The sequence below is a fragment of the Larus michahellis genome, chromosome 11, assembly GCF_964199755.1.
Source record: "Larus michahellis chromosome 11, bLarMic1.1, whole genome shotgun sequence".
Classification (NCBI taxonomy): Eukaryota; Metazoa; Chordata; class Aves; order Charadriiformes; family Laridae; genus Larus; species Larus michahellis.
In genome coordinates this window covers 1,933,713-1,951,948 of record NC_133906.1, presented here as the reverse complement: position 1 = coordinate 1,951,948, position 18,236 = coordinate 1,933,713, and the positions used below count along the sequence as shown (strand labels likewise).

The 18,236-nt window shown below is 51.1% G+C and overlaps 3 protein-coding genes across 3 annotated transcripts in view; all 3 read right to left on the bottom strand.

Annotated features, from left to right (window-relative positions):
* Nucleotides 1–18,236, bottom strand: part of LOC141749887 (protocadherin gamma-C5-like) — a 280,377-nt gene that overhangs the window by 180,619 nt on the left and 81,522 nt on the right. The gene's annotated exons all lie outside the window — the stretch shown is intronic.
* LOC141750014 (protocadherin gamma-B5-like) lies at nt 260–3,228 on the bottom strand. Its single transcript, XM_074604404.1, has 2 exons — nt 756–3,228; nt 260–355 (listed from the first exon to the last, which is right to left on the bottom strand). Exons 1-2 carry the CDS (start codon nt 3,186–3,188, stop codon nt 260–262), a joined length of 2,529 nt encoding a protein of 842 aa, XP_074460505.1. The 5' UTR covers nt 3,189–3,228.
* On the bottom strand, nt 14,071–16,839 carry LOC141750013 (protocadherin gamma-A2-like). Its single transcript, XM_074604403.1, has 2 exons — nt 14,229–16,839; nt 14,071–14,139 (listed from the first exon to the last, which is right to left on the bottom strand). Exons 1-2 carry the CDS (start codon nt 16,659–16,661, stop codon nt 14,071–14,073), a joined length of 2,502 nt encoding a protein of 833 aa, XP_074460504.1. The 5' UTR covers nt 16,662–16,839.

The following is an 18,236-nucleotide window of genomic DNA, read 5'->3' as shown; positions in this document are numbered from 1 at the left end:
AGATAAATCATTCCTGGACAAAATTCATCCATCCCATTAATGCTGTAATTTCTGCAGCAGCAGGACTCCAAAGGACGAGAGGACACACGGTGGAAGAGGTAGAACATTCTGTAACAATGAAGAGGAACAACCTATAACTTCTCCACTCGTGGAGCCCCACTCACCCTTCTTTCGGACAACGAGCGTTCACTACATTTTCCGTGTTTCAGAACCCTTAATTTACCGCGTTTACCGTAACAAACTCGAGCAAGAGTTGTAGTCAAAACCTCTCATCTGAACCCATGACTAGCGAAGAACCACGAAGTGTGGCCACTTGATTCCTAATGTGAGTGGAAGGGGCATACCCTGTTCTTTCCTTCACGGACACAAGGATCAGGACTTCCCATACACGCGAAATTAAGCCGTCCCATTAATTACTACTACTGTTTCTGCAGCAGCATTCAACAAAAAGTTTGGCAGCACTTTCTTCTTTCACTAGGGACAAGAGACCTGTCTCTTTTCCATTCATGGAGCTACACGGAAGTTCCCTTTCGGAGAACAATACCTAAAAACCGTAACCAAGGGGTTTCTTTCCAGCTATCAGCGAAGTCTAAGTACATGCCCAAACCCGAATGGCAGTTACTCCAGTTTTTCATTATCTCACGGACACAAGGACAAGCCCTCCCCATCCATACCATCCCCGAAACACCAGGGGAACAGCCAAGGAGGTTCAGCACAGATCAAAGAAAACAGCGAGAGCGAGAGGGCTTACACACCTGCGGGGCGTCGGTGGGCGGCTCTCCCGCGCCGGCGCTGCTGCTCGGGCTCGGCTTCCCGCAGGGCTCCGTGCCGAGCAGCTCCTCCGCGGGCACGCTGGGCAGCGGCGGCGGCAGCCAAGCGCCCTCGGCCACGGCGCGGGCCGGCGCCACGCACAGGTTGTAGGAGTAGGGCAAGGTGCCCTCGCAGAAGTCGGCCGGGAAGGCGGCGCCGGGCACGGAGAAGCGCTGCGCGCCCAGGCAGCGCAGCACGGCGGGCGGCCCGGCCCGGCGCAGCCGCGCCAGCACGGCCAGCGCCACGCTCAGCAGGAAGAGGGCGGAGAGCAGCGCCAGCGCCAGCACCAGGTAGAACTGCAGCTCGGCCGGCGAGTCGGCGCCCGCCGCCCGCTCGCTCAGCTCCGGCAGCGCCTCCTGCAAGCTCTCGGCCAGCACCACGTGCAGCGTGGCCGTGGCCGACAGCGCCGGCTGCCCGTGGTCCTTCACCACGGCCACCACACGCTGCTTCGCCGCGTCCCTCTCCGACACGGCCCGCGCCGTCCGCACCTCGCCGCTGTGCAGCCCCACGCGGAACAGCGACGGCTCCGACGCCTGCACCAGCTCGTACGACAGCCACGCGTTGCGCCCCGCGTCCGCGTCCACCGCCACCACCTTGCCCACCAGGTAGCCGGCCTCGGCCGAACGCGGCACCACCTCGAACGCCGCCGGCAACGACGCCGCTCCTGACCCCGACGCTCCCGACCCCGACGCCGGCCAGAGCACCCGCGGCGCGTTGTCGTTGCGGTCCAGCACGAAGACGCGCACCGTGGCCGTGGAGCTCCGCGACGGTGCCCCGCCGTCCTGCGCCCGCACCGCCACCGCGAACTCGCGGCACTGCTCGTAGTCGAAGGAGCGCTGCGCGTACACCGCGCCGCTCCGCGCCTCCACCGACACGTAGGGCGCCGCGCCCGCGCTGCCGCCCGCCAGCCAGTAGCTCACGCGCCCGTTGGCGCCCGCGTCCGCGTCCCGCGCGCGCACGCGCACCACCGGCGCGCCCGCCGCGTTGTTCTCCGCCACGTAGGCGCTGTAGGCCGCCTCCTCGAACACCGGCGCGTTGTCGTTCACGTCCGACACCTCCAGCACCAGCGACGCGCGGCTCGACAGCGACGGGCTGCCCCGGTCCCTGGCCACCACCGTCACTCGGTGCTCGGACGCCTGCTCGCGGTCCAGCGCGCTCGTCGTCACCACCTTGTACGACCCCACCGACGACGACACCATCGACAGCGGCGCCTCGCCCGACAGCTCGCACCACACCTGACCGTTCTCCCCGGAGTCACGGTCCCGCACTTTCAACAGGGCCACCACCGTGCCGGCCGGCGCGTCCTCGGGCACCGGGCTCGACACCGACGTCACCGTGATTTCGGGCGCGTTGTCGTTCACGTCCAGCACCTCCACTTCCACTTCGCAGTGCGCCACCAGACCGCCCCCGTCCCTCGCCTCCACGGCCAGGCTGAACGCACGCGTGTCCTCGAAGTCCAGCGCCTCCTGCAGCCTGATCGTCCCGCTCTCCGCCTCCACCACAAACTTCTGAAGCACCTTGGCCGGCATTTTCCCGAAGCCGTAGGTGATGCGGGCGTTGGTGCCGGCGTCGGCGTCGGAGGCGGAGACGTTCAGCACCGTCAAGCCCGGCGGCGCGTCCTCGCGCAGGCTTGTGCGGTACCGGTCCTGCGCGAACACGGGTGGGTTGTCGTTGGCGTCCGTGACGTTGATGCAGAGCTGGGCGGTGCCGCTGCGGGGCGGATCGCCGCCGTCCACCGCCGTCAGCACCAGACGCAGGCTCTGCTCGCTCTCCCGGTCCAGCGCACGGCGCAGCACCAGCTCCGCGAACTTGCTGCCGTCCTGGCTCTCCTTCATCTCCACCTCGAAGTATGCGTTGGTCTCCAGCTCGTAGCCCTGCAGTGAGTTGCTGCCCACGTCCGGGTCTTCCGCTATGCCCAAGTAGAACCGAGCTCCAGGAGAAGTCAACTCGTTGATCTCCAGCTGGAAATTGTTTTGTAGGAAGTGCGGCGCGTTGTCGTTGACGTCCTGGATGGCCACCTCGACGTGGAAAACGTTGAGCGGGTTCTGCACCAGCGCCTCGAAGCTGACGGAGCAGGACGCCGACTCGCCGCACATCTCCTCCCGGTCCAGCCTCTCGCTCACGTACAGGTTCCCGCTCTCCCCGCTCACCGTGAAGTATTGCTTCTCCGCGCTGAGCCGCAGCTTGCGTGCCGGCAGCTCCGCCGGGCTCAGCCCCAGGTCCCGCGCCAGCGGCCCCACCAGCGAGCCTCTGCCCAGCTCCTCGGGGATGACGTACCGGATCCTCTCCGCCGCCGCCCGGCAGCACAACACCAGCAGCAAAGCGAGCAGCAGCACCGCTCGCCCCACAGCTCGCTGCCTGCTCTGCCTCACCGCCATTGTCTCCAGAGCTCGCCGCGCTCCTCCCTCCTGCCGCTGCCGTGGCTCCGGCTCGGGCTGCGGCTGCGGCTCCAGCGCCGCTCCGCGTCGGCCAACAGCGGCACCCGGAGGCGCTGCCACGACACAGCAGCCGGCCCATGCTAGCGCTCCCGGGGACCAGAATTTTGGCCGCTGTTCAGTGTCTGTCCCCAGCTTTGGGGTCTCTTTTTTTTAGAATCAAGAAGCACGGGGACACTTGATTGCTTCAACTCCTAAGGCTTTTTAAACTGAGATATGCTGTCAAGTACTTTTAGGTCATCTCCTTAAGTCGCCGTGAATAGTTCGAAGTAATTATTCATGGTAGAGCAAAACATATGCATGTATTCATGCGCCGCCACAACACCGCAGCCTTTTTAGTGTTTAGTGGCTGCCCCCAGCTTTGGGGTCTCTCTTTTGTTAGAATCAGGAAGCACGGGGGCACTTGCTTGCTGGAACTCCAAAGGCTTTTAAAACTGCGATACGCTGTCAAGTACTTTCAGGTCATGTCCTTGAGCCACAATGAATAGTCGGTAGTAACTACTCATGGCGGAGCAATAAAAAAAGCAACTCGGCTGCTCTTCATAAAATCCAGAAGGATCTATAAGAGGAAGAAACGATGGCATGGCTTTTTAGCGCTCTTTCAGGTATCTTCAGTTCTGCTTTCCTGACATGGGACGACTACCAAGAAGGAAGGATACCTGTTTCAGTAATCAATAAGCAATCAGGCACAGAATGAAGCAGAAGTTAGGGCTATTCTTTCATGATGGGCTGGCAAAGGGTTTCCATCTTCACTGCATGTCTTCCTTTTGCTCATGGAAGTCTCTGGCGTTTGTCACACTGTCGATTTATATTTTAAAGAGAGGAATAATCACTCTGAGAAATGTATCATCCTAAGACCAAGCTGTATATCTCTATATTAAGACAGCAGAACAACATTTACAGTTTTGTCATTCACAGAAGTTCCTTATTTTTTTAATCTCCATATTTGAGGGGCAGAAAACACGAACGTGCAAAGCCACGTCAAATATTTCATAGAACCTTAGAATGGTTTGTGTTCCTTTAGAGATGATGCAGTCCACTTCTCTGCCATGGTCAGGCACATCCTTCACTAGATCAGGCTGCTCAAAGCACCATTACACCTGTCCTTTGACCCTTTCAGTGCTAGTGCATCCACAACTTCTCCGGGCAACCTGTTCCACTGCCTCAACACTCTCATCATAAAACAGTTGTTCCTTTTTGACCATTTGAAACCTACCCTCCTGCAGTTTAAAACCGTTGCCCCTCCTCCTATCACAACACACCCTGATAAAAATCTTTCTCCGTTTTTCTTTTAAGCCTCCTTTATATATTAGAAAGGAACAATAAGGTCTCCCCATAGCCTTCCGTTTTCCATGCTGAAGAACCTCAACTGCTTCTGAGCTAAATTGTCTTCTCTATAACCCTATGCAACTGGTAGGTTTACTTCTGACCCTCTCTTAATTGGCAAAAAACATCTCTTGAGAGGATAATACACTATGAGCACACAAAGAAGGGAGGTATATTTATTTGCTCACCAACATTCTGAGAAGAATAAGAAGGATTCTAAAGCGCATGAGTGATAATTGGTCAAAATAAAAAACAAGCTGTCATCTAACAAGGAATGGGTCAACAAACCTGAACTCATTCATACAGCAAGCTACCAGTGTGGCCTTAAGGACTTACTCTGGGTTATTTAGTGGGTGGTTTCTTTTTAAGAAACAATCGGCTCTCAGCAATTATATTCGACTCTGTGGCCTGCTCATCTCCCACGAACATGGAGCCAGATGTTTAAACAACATATTAAGGGGTCAGTCTTTTCAGAAAGGACAACAGATTCTCTTTTACCTTCTGCTTCATTTTCCTCACACACAATATTCTGTCTTACATGACTTTCACAACAGGAAAACCAGGGTCACAGAAAAAATGGCACAGGCCTTGGCACCAGGCATGAAATTAAGCCATTGCTCAGATAAAACCACATTAACCCACCTATTTTCCTGGTTCCAAGACAGCCTCTCACCTTCCTTGCTCTACATTCACAGCCTTTAATAACTCCACAGACAATATCCCATATTTTGTCTATGTGTCAGCCACAGGAAAAAAAGAATTTCATTTCAGGGAAACACAAGTAAATGTTCTAAGGGGCACAAGCGATCTGCAACTCAGTTCAAGAATTGGTCTTAAGTATCAGCTCGTAAACACCATCATGCACATGGGCACTTTGGATGTTATGTGACTCTGCAGCCATTAATGCAATGTTTACATCTACGCCTAATAACTAGCATTGTCAGGAAATGCTGTACCAGACATGGCAGGTCATTAAATGAGCAACTGCCTCACACATGCTTCAAATAACAATTCCAAAACCCAGAAATTCCTGTCAAAAATACCCTCCCATCCCCTACATTCACATCAATTTTAATATTGACAAAACGTCAGCAGTCATTTCACATTAGCAGGAAGCATGGATAACATCTGAAGATTGGTCGAGGCTGGGGAAACCTTTATACAACCAGGATAAAACTCCACATCACAGTCTTTCAAGGATATATAGATGGAAAGATGACATTTCATACAGCAGGTATTAGACACAGTGCCCAACCCTGAAGCGTGTTTGCACTTCCATGGTTACTGCTTGCAGACAAAATTCATCAGAGCGTTGTCATTCCCTTTCAGGAGTTTCTTAAAGGCAGCCTTAGTGTAAGTGACAGAGGCTTTGGCAGCAGGCGTGAAATTATACCATAGCCCAGCCCGATGGAGTGTACAACCCCCTTTCTTCCTGTTTCAAGGACACCCTCTCACCAATGTAGCATGGACTTCTCACCACGTGCATGCAACAAGCATAGCATTTCTTCCAGTGACACATTATCAGACACACATTTTAGGACACATTACCAAACACAGAGGGGCAAACCTTTACCTCTTCGCAACAAGAAAGGGCAAGAATGAAACCAGAATTCACAGGAAACCTCATGCAACAGGAAAGTAAACTGATGAACCCACAACTTCGCCAGCTGGAGTCCAAACTACTATGCGATATCCAGAAATAAGACACTTTGAGACCTATTTTCCATAGGCCAGGAAGAAACCCTGAGAACTGACAAAACACATGCCTTCCCTCCACCAGTACCTTCTCACACACAGCACCCCAGACACTCTTCTCAAACCATTCAGAGCTTGCATGGTTGTTGATCTTCCTAATTTGCAGATGGGCTCCACCCAAAGAACAGTTGCACAGACAACATCTCCTTGCCATGGATAATATTTGACTTCTCAGCTTCTGTATGTAACAAGGAAGAGCATTGCTTACAGTAACCCTTTATGGAAGCATGTCTGTGAAAGCTCTTTGCAGCTGTAAACATGAAAGACACCCACAGGACAGTCAGACAAATGTAACAGATGGCATCTTCCACACATTATCTCAAAAGGCAGCCCACCTTGAGCTCATCAAAACAAGGAAGGCAAGAAGTTAACACCTGCAAAAGGGAAGGGATTAGAATATAATCTTCTACATTATGGCACTTAGAGTCGAAACACAATTAAGGTATTTAGTAGGAAATGAGTACACAGTTGGCTTCTCCAAAGTTCCCCTTATGGATTTATTGTAAGTACATCAATAAAATGTTAGTTAAAAATTGATGACAACATGCAAACACACAGAGGAAGCACCTCCCAGGGCTCCCAATATCTCAGGCCAAACTTACAAGGGAAGAAGACATTCAGATTGTGTTAAATTACAGCTAGGCACTGAACAGGGAAAGAGGAAACCATCCCTCTTTTGTCCTTCAACAGCACATTCTACTAACATTCATAAGTTCCCACGACTCTCTTCGCACACTTGCATGGAGTTTTTGGCAAGAACATAGCCTCAAAGCTCCAACTGTCTAGAGGACCACAGACAGATTTCACATCTTTACATCTCTGAACTAAGAAGGAAAATAGATTTGTATGTTGACTACGCTTTAGAAAAAAAAATCAAGGTTCTATAAGTAAAAGAGGAGTTGTCCTCCAGGAGACACGGGGTCAGCAGATATTGTGCAATACAGTAATGCATTATAAAACACAAAGCCCCGATCTAAAGAAACTCAAGTCAAAAGTAACTCCAAAAGTAACCTGCTGCACTCAATCCAGCAGTCTGTATTGAAACGGGGGATTGCCCCGACACAGGTGCAGGACCTTGCACTTGGCCTTCTTGAATTTTATTATGGATGAAGTTCACTTCTGGGTCGCTTTCCTTCTCTCCAGTGAATCAACGGTACCACTCAACTTGGTGTTGTCTGCAGACTTGCTGTGCTATCACTCACTCCTACCATCTATGTCATTCTCCTGGGTTATACCACAGCCAGCAGTTAAGATCACGCAGCCTCCCACTCACTCCCTACTTGGGATGGTGGAGAGAATCAGAAGGGCAAAAGTAATAAGACTCATGGGCTGAGATAAAGACAGTTAAATTTTCTTTACTTAAAAGAAAATGTCATGCACACAAGCCAAGCAAAATAAGGAGTTCTTTCACCACTTTCTATAGGGAGGCAGCTCTTCAGACATCTCCAGGAAAGTAGGGCTCTATCACACATAATGTCTACTTGAGAAGACAAACGCCATAACTCCAAAAGTCCCACCCTTCTTTCTTCTTCCACCAGTTCTATATACGGAGCATGACGCCACAAGGTATGGAATAGTCCTTTGGTCAGTCTGGGTCAGCTGTCCTGGCTGTATCCCCACCCAACTTCTTGTGCACTCCCAGCCTACTCACTGGCGGGGGTGGTATAAGTAGCAAAAAAAGGCCTTGACTGCTTAGCACAACCAAGAACATCACTCTTATACCAACAGCATTTCCATCCCAAATCTAAAACATAGCACTACACCATCTGCTAGCAAGAACGTCACATCCATCCCAGATGAAACCATGACACTCATTGAGGAAGATATTATTGAGATATATTAAATAGTATTGGTCCCAGAATGCACCCTTGAGGAACACCCCATGCTACTGGTGCCCACCTCGACAGTGAGCCACTGACTATAGCTCTTTCCTATATTAAATACTATAAAATATGTGCTGCTTACTATATTAAATTCTACTGGAACAGATAGAAACAGGTCAGGTGCAATAATGTATCTTAGGCCAAACATATTCATCAGAAGGAATTGAAACTGCATAGTACCACAACCACGTACCAACAGACTAACTATGACAGGCAAGGAAATGACCATCAGTTCTTCTATAGCCCCCCCACCAACAGAGCTTCCCCAAGTCTTCTCTACAACCCTACACAACCTCCAGGCTGGCTTCTGAACCTCAGAATTGGAAAAAAACATATCATGAGAGTGTAATGCAGTATGATCACACCAAAAGGAAGATAGATTTGCTCACCAACATTCTGTGAAAAAAAAGAAGGCATGTTAAGTACATGGAGGAAGATCAGGAAGCACGGGGACACTTGATTGCTTCACCCTCTAAGGCTTTTTAAACTGAGATATGCTGTCAAGTACTTTTAAGTCATCTCTTTGAGTTGCAGTGAATAGTTCGAAGTGATTATTCATGGTAGAGCAAAAAAATTCATGTTGGAGTAATCAATAAATAATCAGAAAAAGAATGAAGCGAACATCATTGCAATCCTGTCATGTTGGACCTGCAAAGGGTTCCTGTCTTTCTTGTATTTCTTCCAGTTGCTCATGGAAATATTGGATGTTTGTCCCCCTGTTGATTTTTAGTTTACGGAGAAGAATAATCACACTGAGAAGTGTATCAGCCTAAAGATCATGTTTATACATCTATGGTAAGATAGCAGAACATCATTTACTTTTTTGTTTGTGACTTACAGAAGATGCACCTTTTGCCTCTCCATACTTGAGGGACTGACAAGTGCAAACCCTCGTTGAGTCTTTCATAGTATGGTTTGGGTCGAAATGGACCTTTAAAGATCATTTAGTTCAACATTTCTGCCATGTGCAATGACATCCTTCATTAGATCACATTGCTCAAAGCCCCATACAACCTGACCTTGAAACCTTCCAATGATGGCACATCCACTACTTCTCTGGGAAGCCTCTTCCAGTGCCTCACCTCCTTCACCATAAAACATTTCTTCCTTATGTCCAATCAAAATCTACCCACTTACAGTTTAAAACCATTGTGTCTTCTCCTGTCACAATAGGCCCTGATAAAAAGTCTCTCTCTATCTTTCTTAGAAGCCCCCTTCATATAATAAAACGGAGCGATAAAATGTCCCCAGAGCCTTCTGTTCTCCAGGCTGAAGAACCTCTACTCTCTCAGCCCTTCTACATAGCAAGCAGAAACTTTTTATGTCATTGTTGTGGTTTCACCCCAGCCTGTAGCTAAGACCACGCAGCTGCCTGCTCACTCCCAGGGCTGGATGGGGGAGAAAATCAGAAGAGTAAGAGGGAGAAAACTCATGGCTTGAGATAAACACAGTTTAAAAAGTAAAAGAAAAGGCACACACTCAAATACATGAGCAAAGCTCCTGAAACACAAATTAATTCACCACTTCCCATTGGCAGGCAGATGTTCAGCCCTCTCCAGGAAAGCAGGCCGCCATCAGGATTAATGGGAAGACAAACAACATAACTCCAAATGTCCCTCCTTTCCTTCTTCTTCCCCCAGCTTTATATACTGCACATGATGTCACATGGTATGGAATAGCCCTGTGGGCAGTTCAGGTCAGCTCTCCCAGCTGTATCCCCTCACAATTTCTTGTACACTGCCAGCCTACTCACTGGCAGGGCAGTGTGAGGAGCAGAAAAGGCCTTGACTGCTTAGCTCAACCAAAAACGTCAGTGTTTTACCAACACTATTTCCAACCCTCATTCAAAACACAGCACTACAGCAGCTGCTAGCAGGAAAGTCAAGTCCATCCCAGATGAAACCACGACACTCATTCAGCAAGATATTATTGAGATACATTAAATAGTATTGGACACAGTACAGACCCTTGAGGAATACCACATGTTACCGGTTTCCTCTTGGACACTGAGCCACTGACTATAGCTCTTTTGATGCAGACAGCCAGCAGATCCTTATCCATCTAACAGTCCACCTGTCCAACCCATATCTCTCCAACTGAGAGGCCACCATGCAATGGGACATGCGGTGGGGAACACCCTGCACATGTTCCCCCACTGATCCCTACTCTGTTCATGGAAACCTTGGCTGGGCTGGGTTGCCACTCTGCATTTTGAAGACTGCAGTAGAAATGGCTTTGCTTTCTTTCCCTACAAACAAGTGTGCCTCTGGCAGCACAGGTATGCACACAACAGCTGCCCTTCTTACAGCTGTGACCCTTCAAGGTGGGCACAGGAAGTGCCCCTGCACTCAGACAATTAGAAGCAATCTGACCTTCCCCATTTCATCAGACAGCCTGAGGACTGGCTCTAGCTCATGACAATCAAGGCAAGAGTTAAAAACAGATACAAATGAACAGAAAAGCTGTAATAATATTTCTTAGCCCAAACATATTGAGCACAAGGAACTGAAACTGCATAGTACCACAACCATGCACCTAACATAGTAACTATGACAACCAAGGAAATGACCATCAGTTCTTCTGTGGCCCCTCTGCCAAGAGAGTTTCCCCATGTCTTCTCTACAACCCTACACAAGCTGCAGCTTTGCTTCAGACCCTCAGCAGTGGCACAAGCATATCATGAGAGTATAATGCAGCAAGTTCAAGACAAAAGGGAGGTAGATTTGCTCACCAACATTCTGTGAAAAAATAGAAAGCATGTTAAGTACATGGAGGATAGATGTCTGAACTAAAAGAGGAGCACTCATCCAAGAGAGACTGGGGAAAATCTAACTATCAGCTTCTGGGGAATTTCCTCCCCTCTTTTATCACACACACTGTTACACAGAGATGGCACTTCTACTGACATCATGCTTTAATCCCCTCTCCCTAACACAACCAGAACACAAATATAACCTCACATCTCCTGCCTTCCACAAAAACAGAAGGATGAGCAAGAGGCACTAGCGCACAACACGTGGATAAATGAAGATATGCCACTACTTCAAACTTAACCTACATACAGAGGAAACCAGGAGCTGAACAAAATCAGATCAGGAAGGCAAGGAACCATTAAAGACAAAGTCTTGCAGAGAAGCTCACCGGGAAGTCTTCTCAGTCTTCACTGCTGGTGTTGAAATTCATCCCCCTGAGCACCTGCAAATCACTGATGTTTCAAGCACAAGTGCAAACCTAAGGTCTTCCTCTGGACTGCATCGTACAAGGGTACGTTGTATGAAATACAGATGGATAAAGGAGCTTTCACTCAGGAATTATGACCCTTCTGCCCATGCATCATCATTCTACGTGTCCTTTTATTGTGCAAATTCTTTATGGTTTTTCAGGACAGGGAATCTCCGATCACCACATGAATGGCACAGGCCTCAGCAGCAGCCATGAAATCAAACCACTGCTCAGCCAAATCCACAGTGACACACCTATTTGCATGGCTCAGAGCCAGCCTCTCACCCTCCTTCCTCTGCATTCACAGCCTTTACTTGACCACAGACAGTATCCAATATTTTGTCCAAACAGCAGCCACAGGCAAAAGAGCATTACATTCAGTGACACCTTAGGCAAACAGAGTCCATCAAAGTCCTTGTCTTGGCAGCTAAACAACTTCAAGGAATGAACGTACATTCCTCTTTCAGCCCAACAACCACAAGAGCTCTTTTAAGGTTTTAAAGGTTACAAGCCACAATGAGGCCCAGATTTACACCTGGACAATAACAATAATAATAATAGTAATAATAGTAATAATAGTAGTAGTAATGATAATAGTAATAATATTAATATTAATAGTAATAATAATAATAATAATAATAATAATACAACCCAAATTAAAAAATATGGAGAACAAGGATCACAACAAGGATTTCTAATTATACCACAGCAAACTTTTTCACCTGACCTGTCTCAGCACAGACAGAACTTTTCACCCTGACCAAACATCTTCAATGTGAAAATGATCTTTGCTGACAGACACCATTGAAGAAAAAGTTGCACACACAACTTCTCCTTACAGACAACAAGGATCGCAACATGGACATATGCAAAGAGATTTCTCTGCTCATCATACTCATTTGAAAAAATGACAAGTGTTCTCAAGGGCATAAGTGATTTGTAACTTCAAGAGAGACCCAGTCACCTAAGTATCACCCCAAAGAGAGCATGATCTGACACAGCGTGTTGGGCAACTTGCAAGACAGGTCACTCTGAAACTTTAATATAAAATCGACATCAGTGCGCAATAACTGCCACTCATGGGAAACATCATACAACAGGAAAGCAAACTGGTGAACCCACGACTTGGCCAGCTGGAATATGAGTAGTGTGATATCCAAAAATGAGACACCTTCAGATTCATTTTACTTAGTCTAGCAACAAAACCTGACCTTCCAAATTTGAAAATACACTCCAATGGGAGAAAAGATGCACAGACAACTTTTCTTTACCATGCATAATATTTGACTTCTCTCCATGTGCGTGTGACAAGCAAGAGCATTTCTTTCAGTGATATTTTAAAAAAAAAAACCAAACATGTTTACGGAAGTCTTTCCCTTTACAGCTGTAAACATGAAAGCCACATACGGGACAGTCAGACAAATATAGCCGATGAGATCTTCCACACATTGTCAGAAAGAATAGCCCAGCTGACACATGCAGAAAGGAAGAGATCACAACATACTCTTCCAGATTATGGAACTTACAGTAGGTACATAATTCAGGTATTTAGTAGAAAACGAATACAGTTTGTTCTTCATAAAGCTCCCTTTATGACATTTCTCCTAACTACACAATTCAGATGTTAGTTAAGAAATGATGACACCCTGCAATGACATGGGAAAAACCACCCAGGACTCCCAATACAGCTGGAATAATATATGTGCTAGCAAAAATTCTTTGGGAAGATGCAATCGCATGACATCACACATGGACACTAAACAGGGAACACTGCAAATCTCTTGTGTCCTTCAACAGACCCTCACGAAGACTCCCAGGACTGTCATCTCCAACCATTCACAACTTGCATGGTGTCCTTTGACACTCATAATTTGAAAGCATATAACATCAAAGGTCCAGTTGCCCAGACCAGTTCTCTTCAACATGCACCAGAACCACCTGTGGACTTCACATCAATATCTTTACATCACTGTACTAAGACGGAACATATATTTGTCTACTTAACAGCCTTCCGGGAAGAAACATGGTGGTTTTAAATGTAAATGAGGAGCTGTCCTCCAGAAAAGACGGAGTCAGTGAACATCTTCACAGGGCCAAGCCCCCTCCTTACGTCTCCTCCCATACCTTGAATCTCTCCCCTCCCACCCTCCTATGGCTCTTGCCATAGCATCTATCGTCAAGCCAAGACACATCTAGCTCTCTTTCAAAGAAGTCAAACTTAAAAGAAAGGGAATCAGCAAAACATATCTCCCATTTCCTCCAATACCCCTTCATATGCAACTACCCAAGGACCTTCACAAATAGTCACAACTTCTACGGTTGTCCTTCATCTTCAAATCAGGCAGACAGACATCGACAAGGGACCAGTTGTTGCCCAGTCCCTTCCTCCACCCGGTGAACAAAGATCAAAGCACGAACGAATACAAAGACATATCGTTGCTCACCCCGTTATCAAGTAGAAACAGAAAGGCTGAGAAGAGCGGAAACGACGAGCAGCTGAGTTATACAGGGGGCCATTAACAGTCCCTTCCAAAACACTCTCATCCCATTCAAGCACAAGTGCGGTCTGGAAGATAGCTGACCCTGCTAATAACGAAAACTGCGTTTTGCTGATCATGCGATACATGGGTTCAGAAGAGCTAATCCTGACACATGTCGGGGACAAAAGGAGAAACGAAGCTTTGCCTTCCTTGTAACGAAACCTCATCCTACAGACAGGACAGAGAACATGGGTGGGAGAGGACAGAGAAGCGGGAGAGGGAGGCGTGGTGGAGCAAGCGTGGTGGGAGGAACTCACCGGGGGAGCGGCGGGGTCGGCGCGGCGGGCGCCGTCGGCGTCCTCGGCGAGCAGCGGCGCGGGCTCGGCGGGCGGCGGGCGCGCCGGGAGGGTGTCGCAGCAGCTGCCGCCCGAGAAGCGGAGCTGGCTCTTGCGCGAGTCGGCGGTGAGCGACACCTCGTGCGAGTAGGAGTGCAGGAAGGCGCGGACGCCGTCGATGCCCACGAAGTGCGAGGCCGGGACGCCGCGCAAGGCGCCGCTGCCCGCCGCCAGCAGCTGCGAGCGGCGCCAGCGCCGCAGGCGCAGCGCCAGCAGCAGCAGCAGGAAGGCGAGGAAGAGGCAGGACACGGCCGCCACGGCCAGCACCAGCCAGCGCGTCAGGCTGACGGACGGCTCGCCCGCCGCCGCCGCCGCCGCCGCGCTGCCCAGCTCCGACAGCAGCTCGCCCACGCTCTCGGCCAGCACCACCGTCAGCGTGGCCGTGGCCGACAGCGCCGGACGCCCGTGGTCCTTCACCACCACCACCAGGCTCTGCCGCGCCGCGTCGCGGGACAGCGGCACCCGCGCCGTGCGCACCTCGCCGCTGTGCAGCCCCACGCGGAACAGCGCCGGCTCCGTCGCCTTCGCCAGCTCGTACGACAGCCACGCGTTCTGCCCCGCGTCCGCGTCCACCGCCACCACCTTGGCCACCAGCGCCCCGGGCTCCGCCGACCGCGGCGCCAGCTCCACGCCCGCCCAGCCCGCGCCCGACGCCGGCGGCGGGTACAGCACCTGCGGCGCGTTGTCGTTCTCGTCCACGATCACCAGGCGCACCGACACGTTGCTGCTCAGCGACGGCGCGCCGCCGTCCTCCGCCCGCACCCACAGCCCCACCTCGCGCACCTCCTCGTAGTCGAAGGAGCGCAGCGCGTACAGCGCGCCCGTCTCCGCGTGCACCGACACGTACGACGACAGCGGCGCGCCCCGCACGCGCCCCTCCCACAGCCGGTACCGCACGCGCGCGTTCTGACCCCAGTCCGCGTCCGCCGCCCGCACCGTCAGCACCAGCGCGCCCGCCGCGTTGTTCTCGGCCACCCGCGCGCTGTACCGCGCCTCCGCGAACACCGGCGCGTTGTCGTTCACGTCCAGCACCCGCAGCGACAGCACCGCGCTGCTCCACAGCGGCGGCGAACCGCCGTCCGACGCCCGCACCGTCACGTTGTACTCCGACACCGCCTCACGGTCCAGCACCTCGGCAGTCACCACGCGGTAGTAGTCCTCAAAGGTCTTCTCCAGACTGAACGGGATGCCGTCGTCGAGCGAGCAGGTCACCTGGCCGTTGGGGCCCGAGTCGCGGTCCTGCACGTGCAGCAGGGCCACCACCGTCCCCGGCGGGGCGTCCTCAGAGATCTCGCTCAGCGTCGACCGTATCGAAATTTGGGGCGTGTTGTCGTTGACGTCTGTCACTGTGATCGTCACTGTTGACGTGTCGAAAAGCTCTCCTCCGTCTCTTGCCTGCACCTCCATTTCGTACGAGTCGCCTTCCTCGAAGTCCAGGCTACGCAACAGCGTGATCTCTCCCGTCTTAGGGTCCAGATGGAAAATCTCCGATGCCATATCCGTCACTTTCTTCAGCGAGTACTTGACGTCGCCATTCATCCCCTCGTCGGCGTCGGTGGCCGTGACGGTGAGCAGGGCGGAGCCCACGGGCACGTCCTCCGCCACACGCACCGTGTATTCCGCCTGGCTGAACGCGGGAGCGTTGTCGTTGGCGTCCAGCACCGCCACGCGGATCCGCGCCGTGCCCGTCCGCGACGGCTCCCCGCCGTCGCTCGCCCTCAGCACCAGCTCGTGAAAGGCCGCCTCCTCCCGGTCCAGCGCCTTCGCCAGCACCAGCTCGGGACGCTGGTCCCCGCCGGGGCCCGCCTGCACGGACAGCGAGAAGTGCTCGTCACCGCTCAGCTCGTACCTCTGCAGGGAATTCCGTCCCACGTCCGGGTCGTGAGCCTCGGACAGGGGAAACTGCCAGCCCGGAGCTGTCATCTCGTTAAGTCTAAGTTGCGTTTCTTTCTCTCGGAAGCTGGGGGCGTTGTCATTAATGTCCCTGATTTCCACTTCGATTCTGTAAATTTGCATTTCTCCCTCTATTATCACCTCACAGCGCAGCACGCATTTCTCCACCAGCCGGCAGAGCTGCTCTCTGTCTATCCTCTCCACCGTCACTAAATGTCCCGTCTTCCCGTGCAGAGCGAAATACTGCGTCTTACCTTCGGAAACTAAGCGGACGCCGCGGTCTTGGAGCGCCGGCAGGTCCAGCGCCAGGTCCTTAGCTACGTCGCCCACGAACGAGCCCTTCGGCATCTCCTCGGAAACGGAGTAGCGCAGCTGGCCCCACGCCGCCTCCCACGCTGCCACCAGGACGCACCACAGCAGGGCTCGATTCCGCCGGACCCATTGCCTCCCCGCCGCAAACATCACCGCCGCCCGCCGTTCCGCCTACTTATCCGCCTGCCGATCGGCTCCGTCCCCGCTTCGCGCTCCTCGACCCTGCCGCGGGCCCCTCCGCTTCGCTGCACCACAGCTCCGTACCACCCGGACGCTCCCAGACCGACCGACCGCCCAGCCAGCCCAGTGAGCAAGCGAGCCTGGCCGCAGCGGGCGGGGCTGCCTGCACAGCTCCAGCCTTCCTCTCGCTCCTCCTCGGTCAACAGCGGCACCCGCAGCCTCCTCCCATCACTGCAGCCACCCAGCGCTGCCCACGGACACATCTCTTCCCGTCCACCGCGGATCTCCTGCGATGCCTTTTCTACAGACCATCTCTTCTCTCATCCTCGAGGTGATCACGGACAGCAGAAATTAATAACAAGCCCTCCGTTTTTGTGTTATTTCTAACGAACGGGAAACACGTTTTGTAACAGTGGTATATTATATCTATTAATCTTTCTGAATGTGACGTGCAAAATACTGCTACCCTTATCCCATTAGTCCGAAATCACGTTGTCTCCACCACGAATTGCACAGCTTTTTGAAGCAGTCTTGATTGAATTACTCCTTGCTCACCCTTTGTGGAAATCAAAAGGGCGTCATACAGCTAGATTAATTCCCCACATCCCGACGAATAGAACAAAGCAACAAGGAAGATCCTCCCTCAAAGGGAAAGCGGGGATTTCCGGCGTTGCCTTTTCTCTAAGCTGTCCTGTTTTTTAACGATGCGTGTTATTTCTACCGCACAGGACAAATTACTTGTTATTGGCGATAGATGGGAAGTAAAATATTGTTTCGTAATATGACCTGTAGATTATTACCAGTTTCATCCCATTCCTCCAAAATCACCGTCCGCTTCAGGAATTTTTGTAGCAGGCATGCTTGAATCACTTGAACGAGGACAGCAAAACATAACAGGCTCTTCTATGCAAAACGTGATATAAACACCGACCACGCCGCGAAGAACCTGAGATATCAGGCTCATTAACACCAGCGGGAGGCACTTTGATTCTTTTCAGAAACCACGGTGTAATAGACTGATGCTTATTAGTAATTCATTCACCTAATTCTTTAATCTTTATTTTGGTAGGACACCTTTTCCACCAACTACTGTACGACGGCACAGGACCTTAAACTCTGTGCGGAGCATTTGTAAACGTGCAGATGGACTTCATTCAAGTGCCTAATTGCTCCCATTTTGCGTATTTCACTGTCGATTTACATATGTTCTCAGGGTGGGTAGAGCCCTCCCCTTGTAAACAGGCAGACACAACTCTTTCAACAAGTTGCTCATAAGTTGTTCAGTCTAGCATTCCCCTCTCAAGGCGATCAACCAGGTCCAAGCACCTCTCTTTGAGAAAAGGGGAGAGGAAAACAAGACAGGCTCTGAAATGCTAAATGTGAGGGGATTTTTTCCTTGACATCCTATTCTGTATCTCAACTTGTGTATGAAAGGCAGATCAGGAAGTGTAAAAAGAGGGAACAACCAAAGAATATGGAAGAACAGAAAAAGAAAGAGAGAGAAATAACTGCACAGGAAACTCGTAAAAGTGATGCCTGGACAAA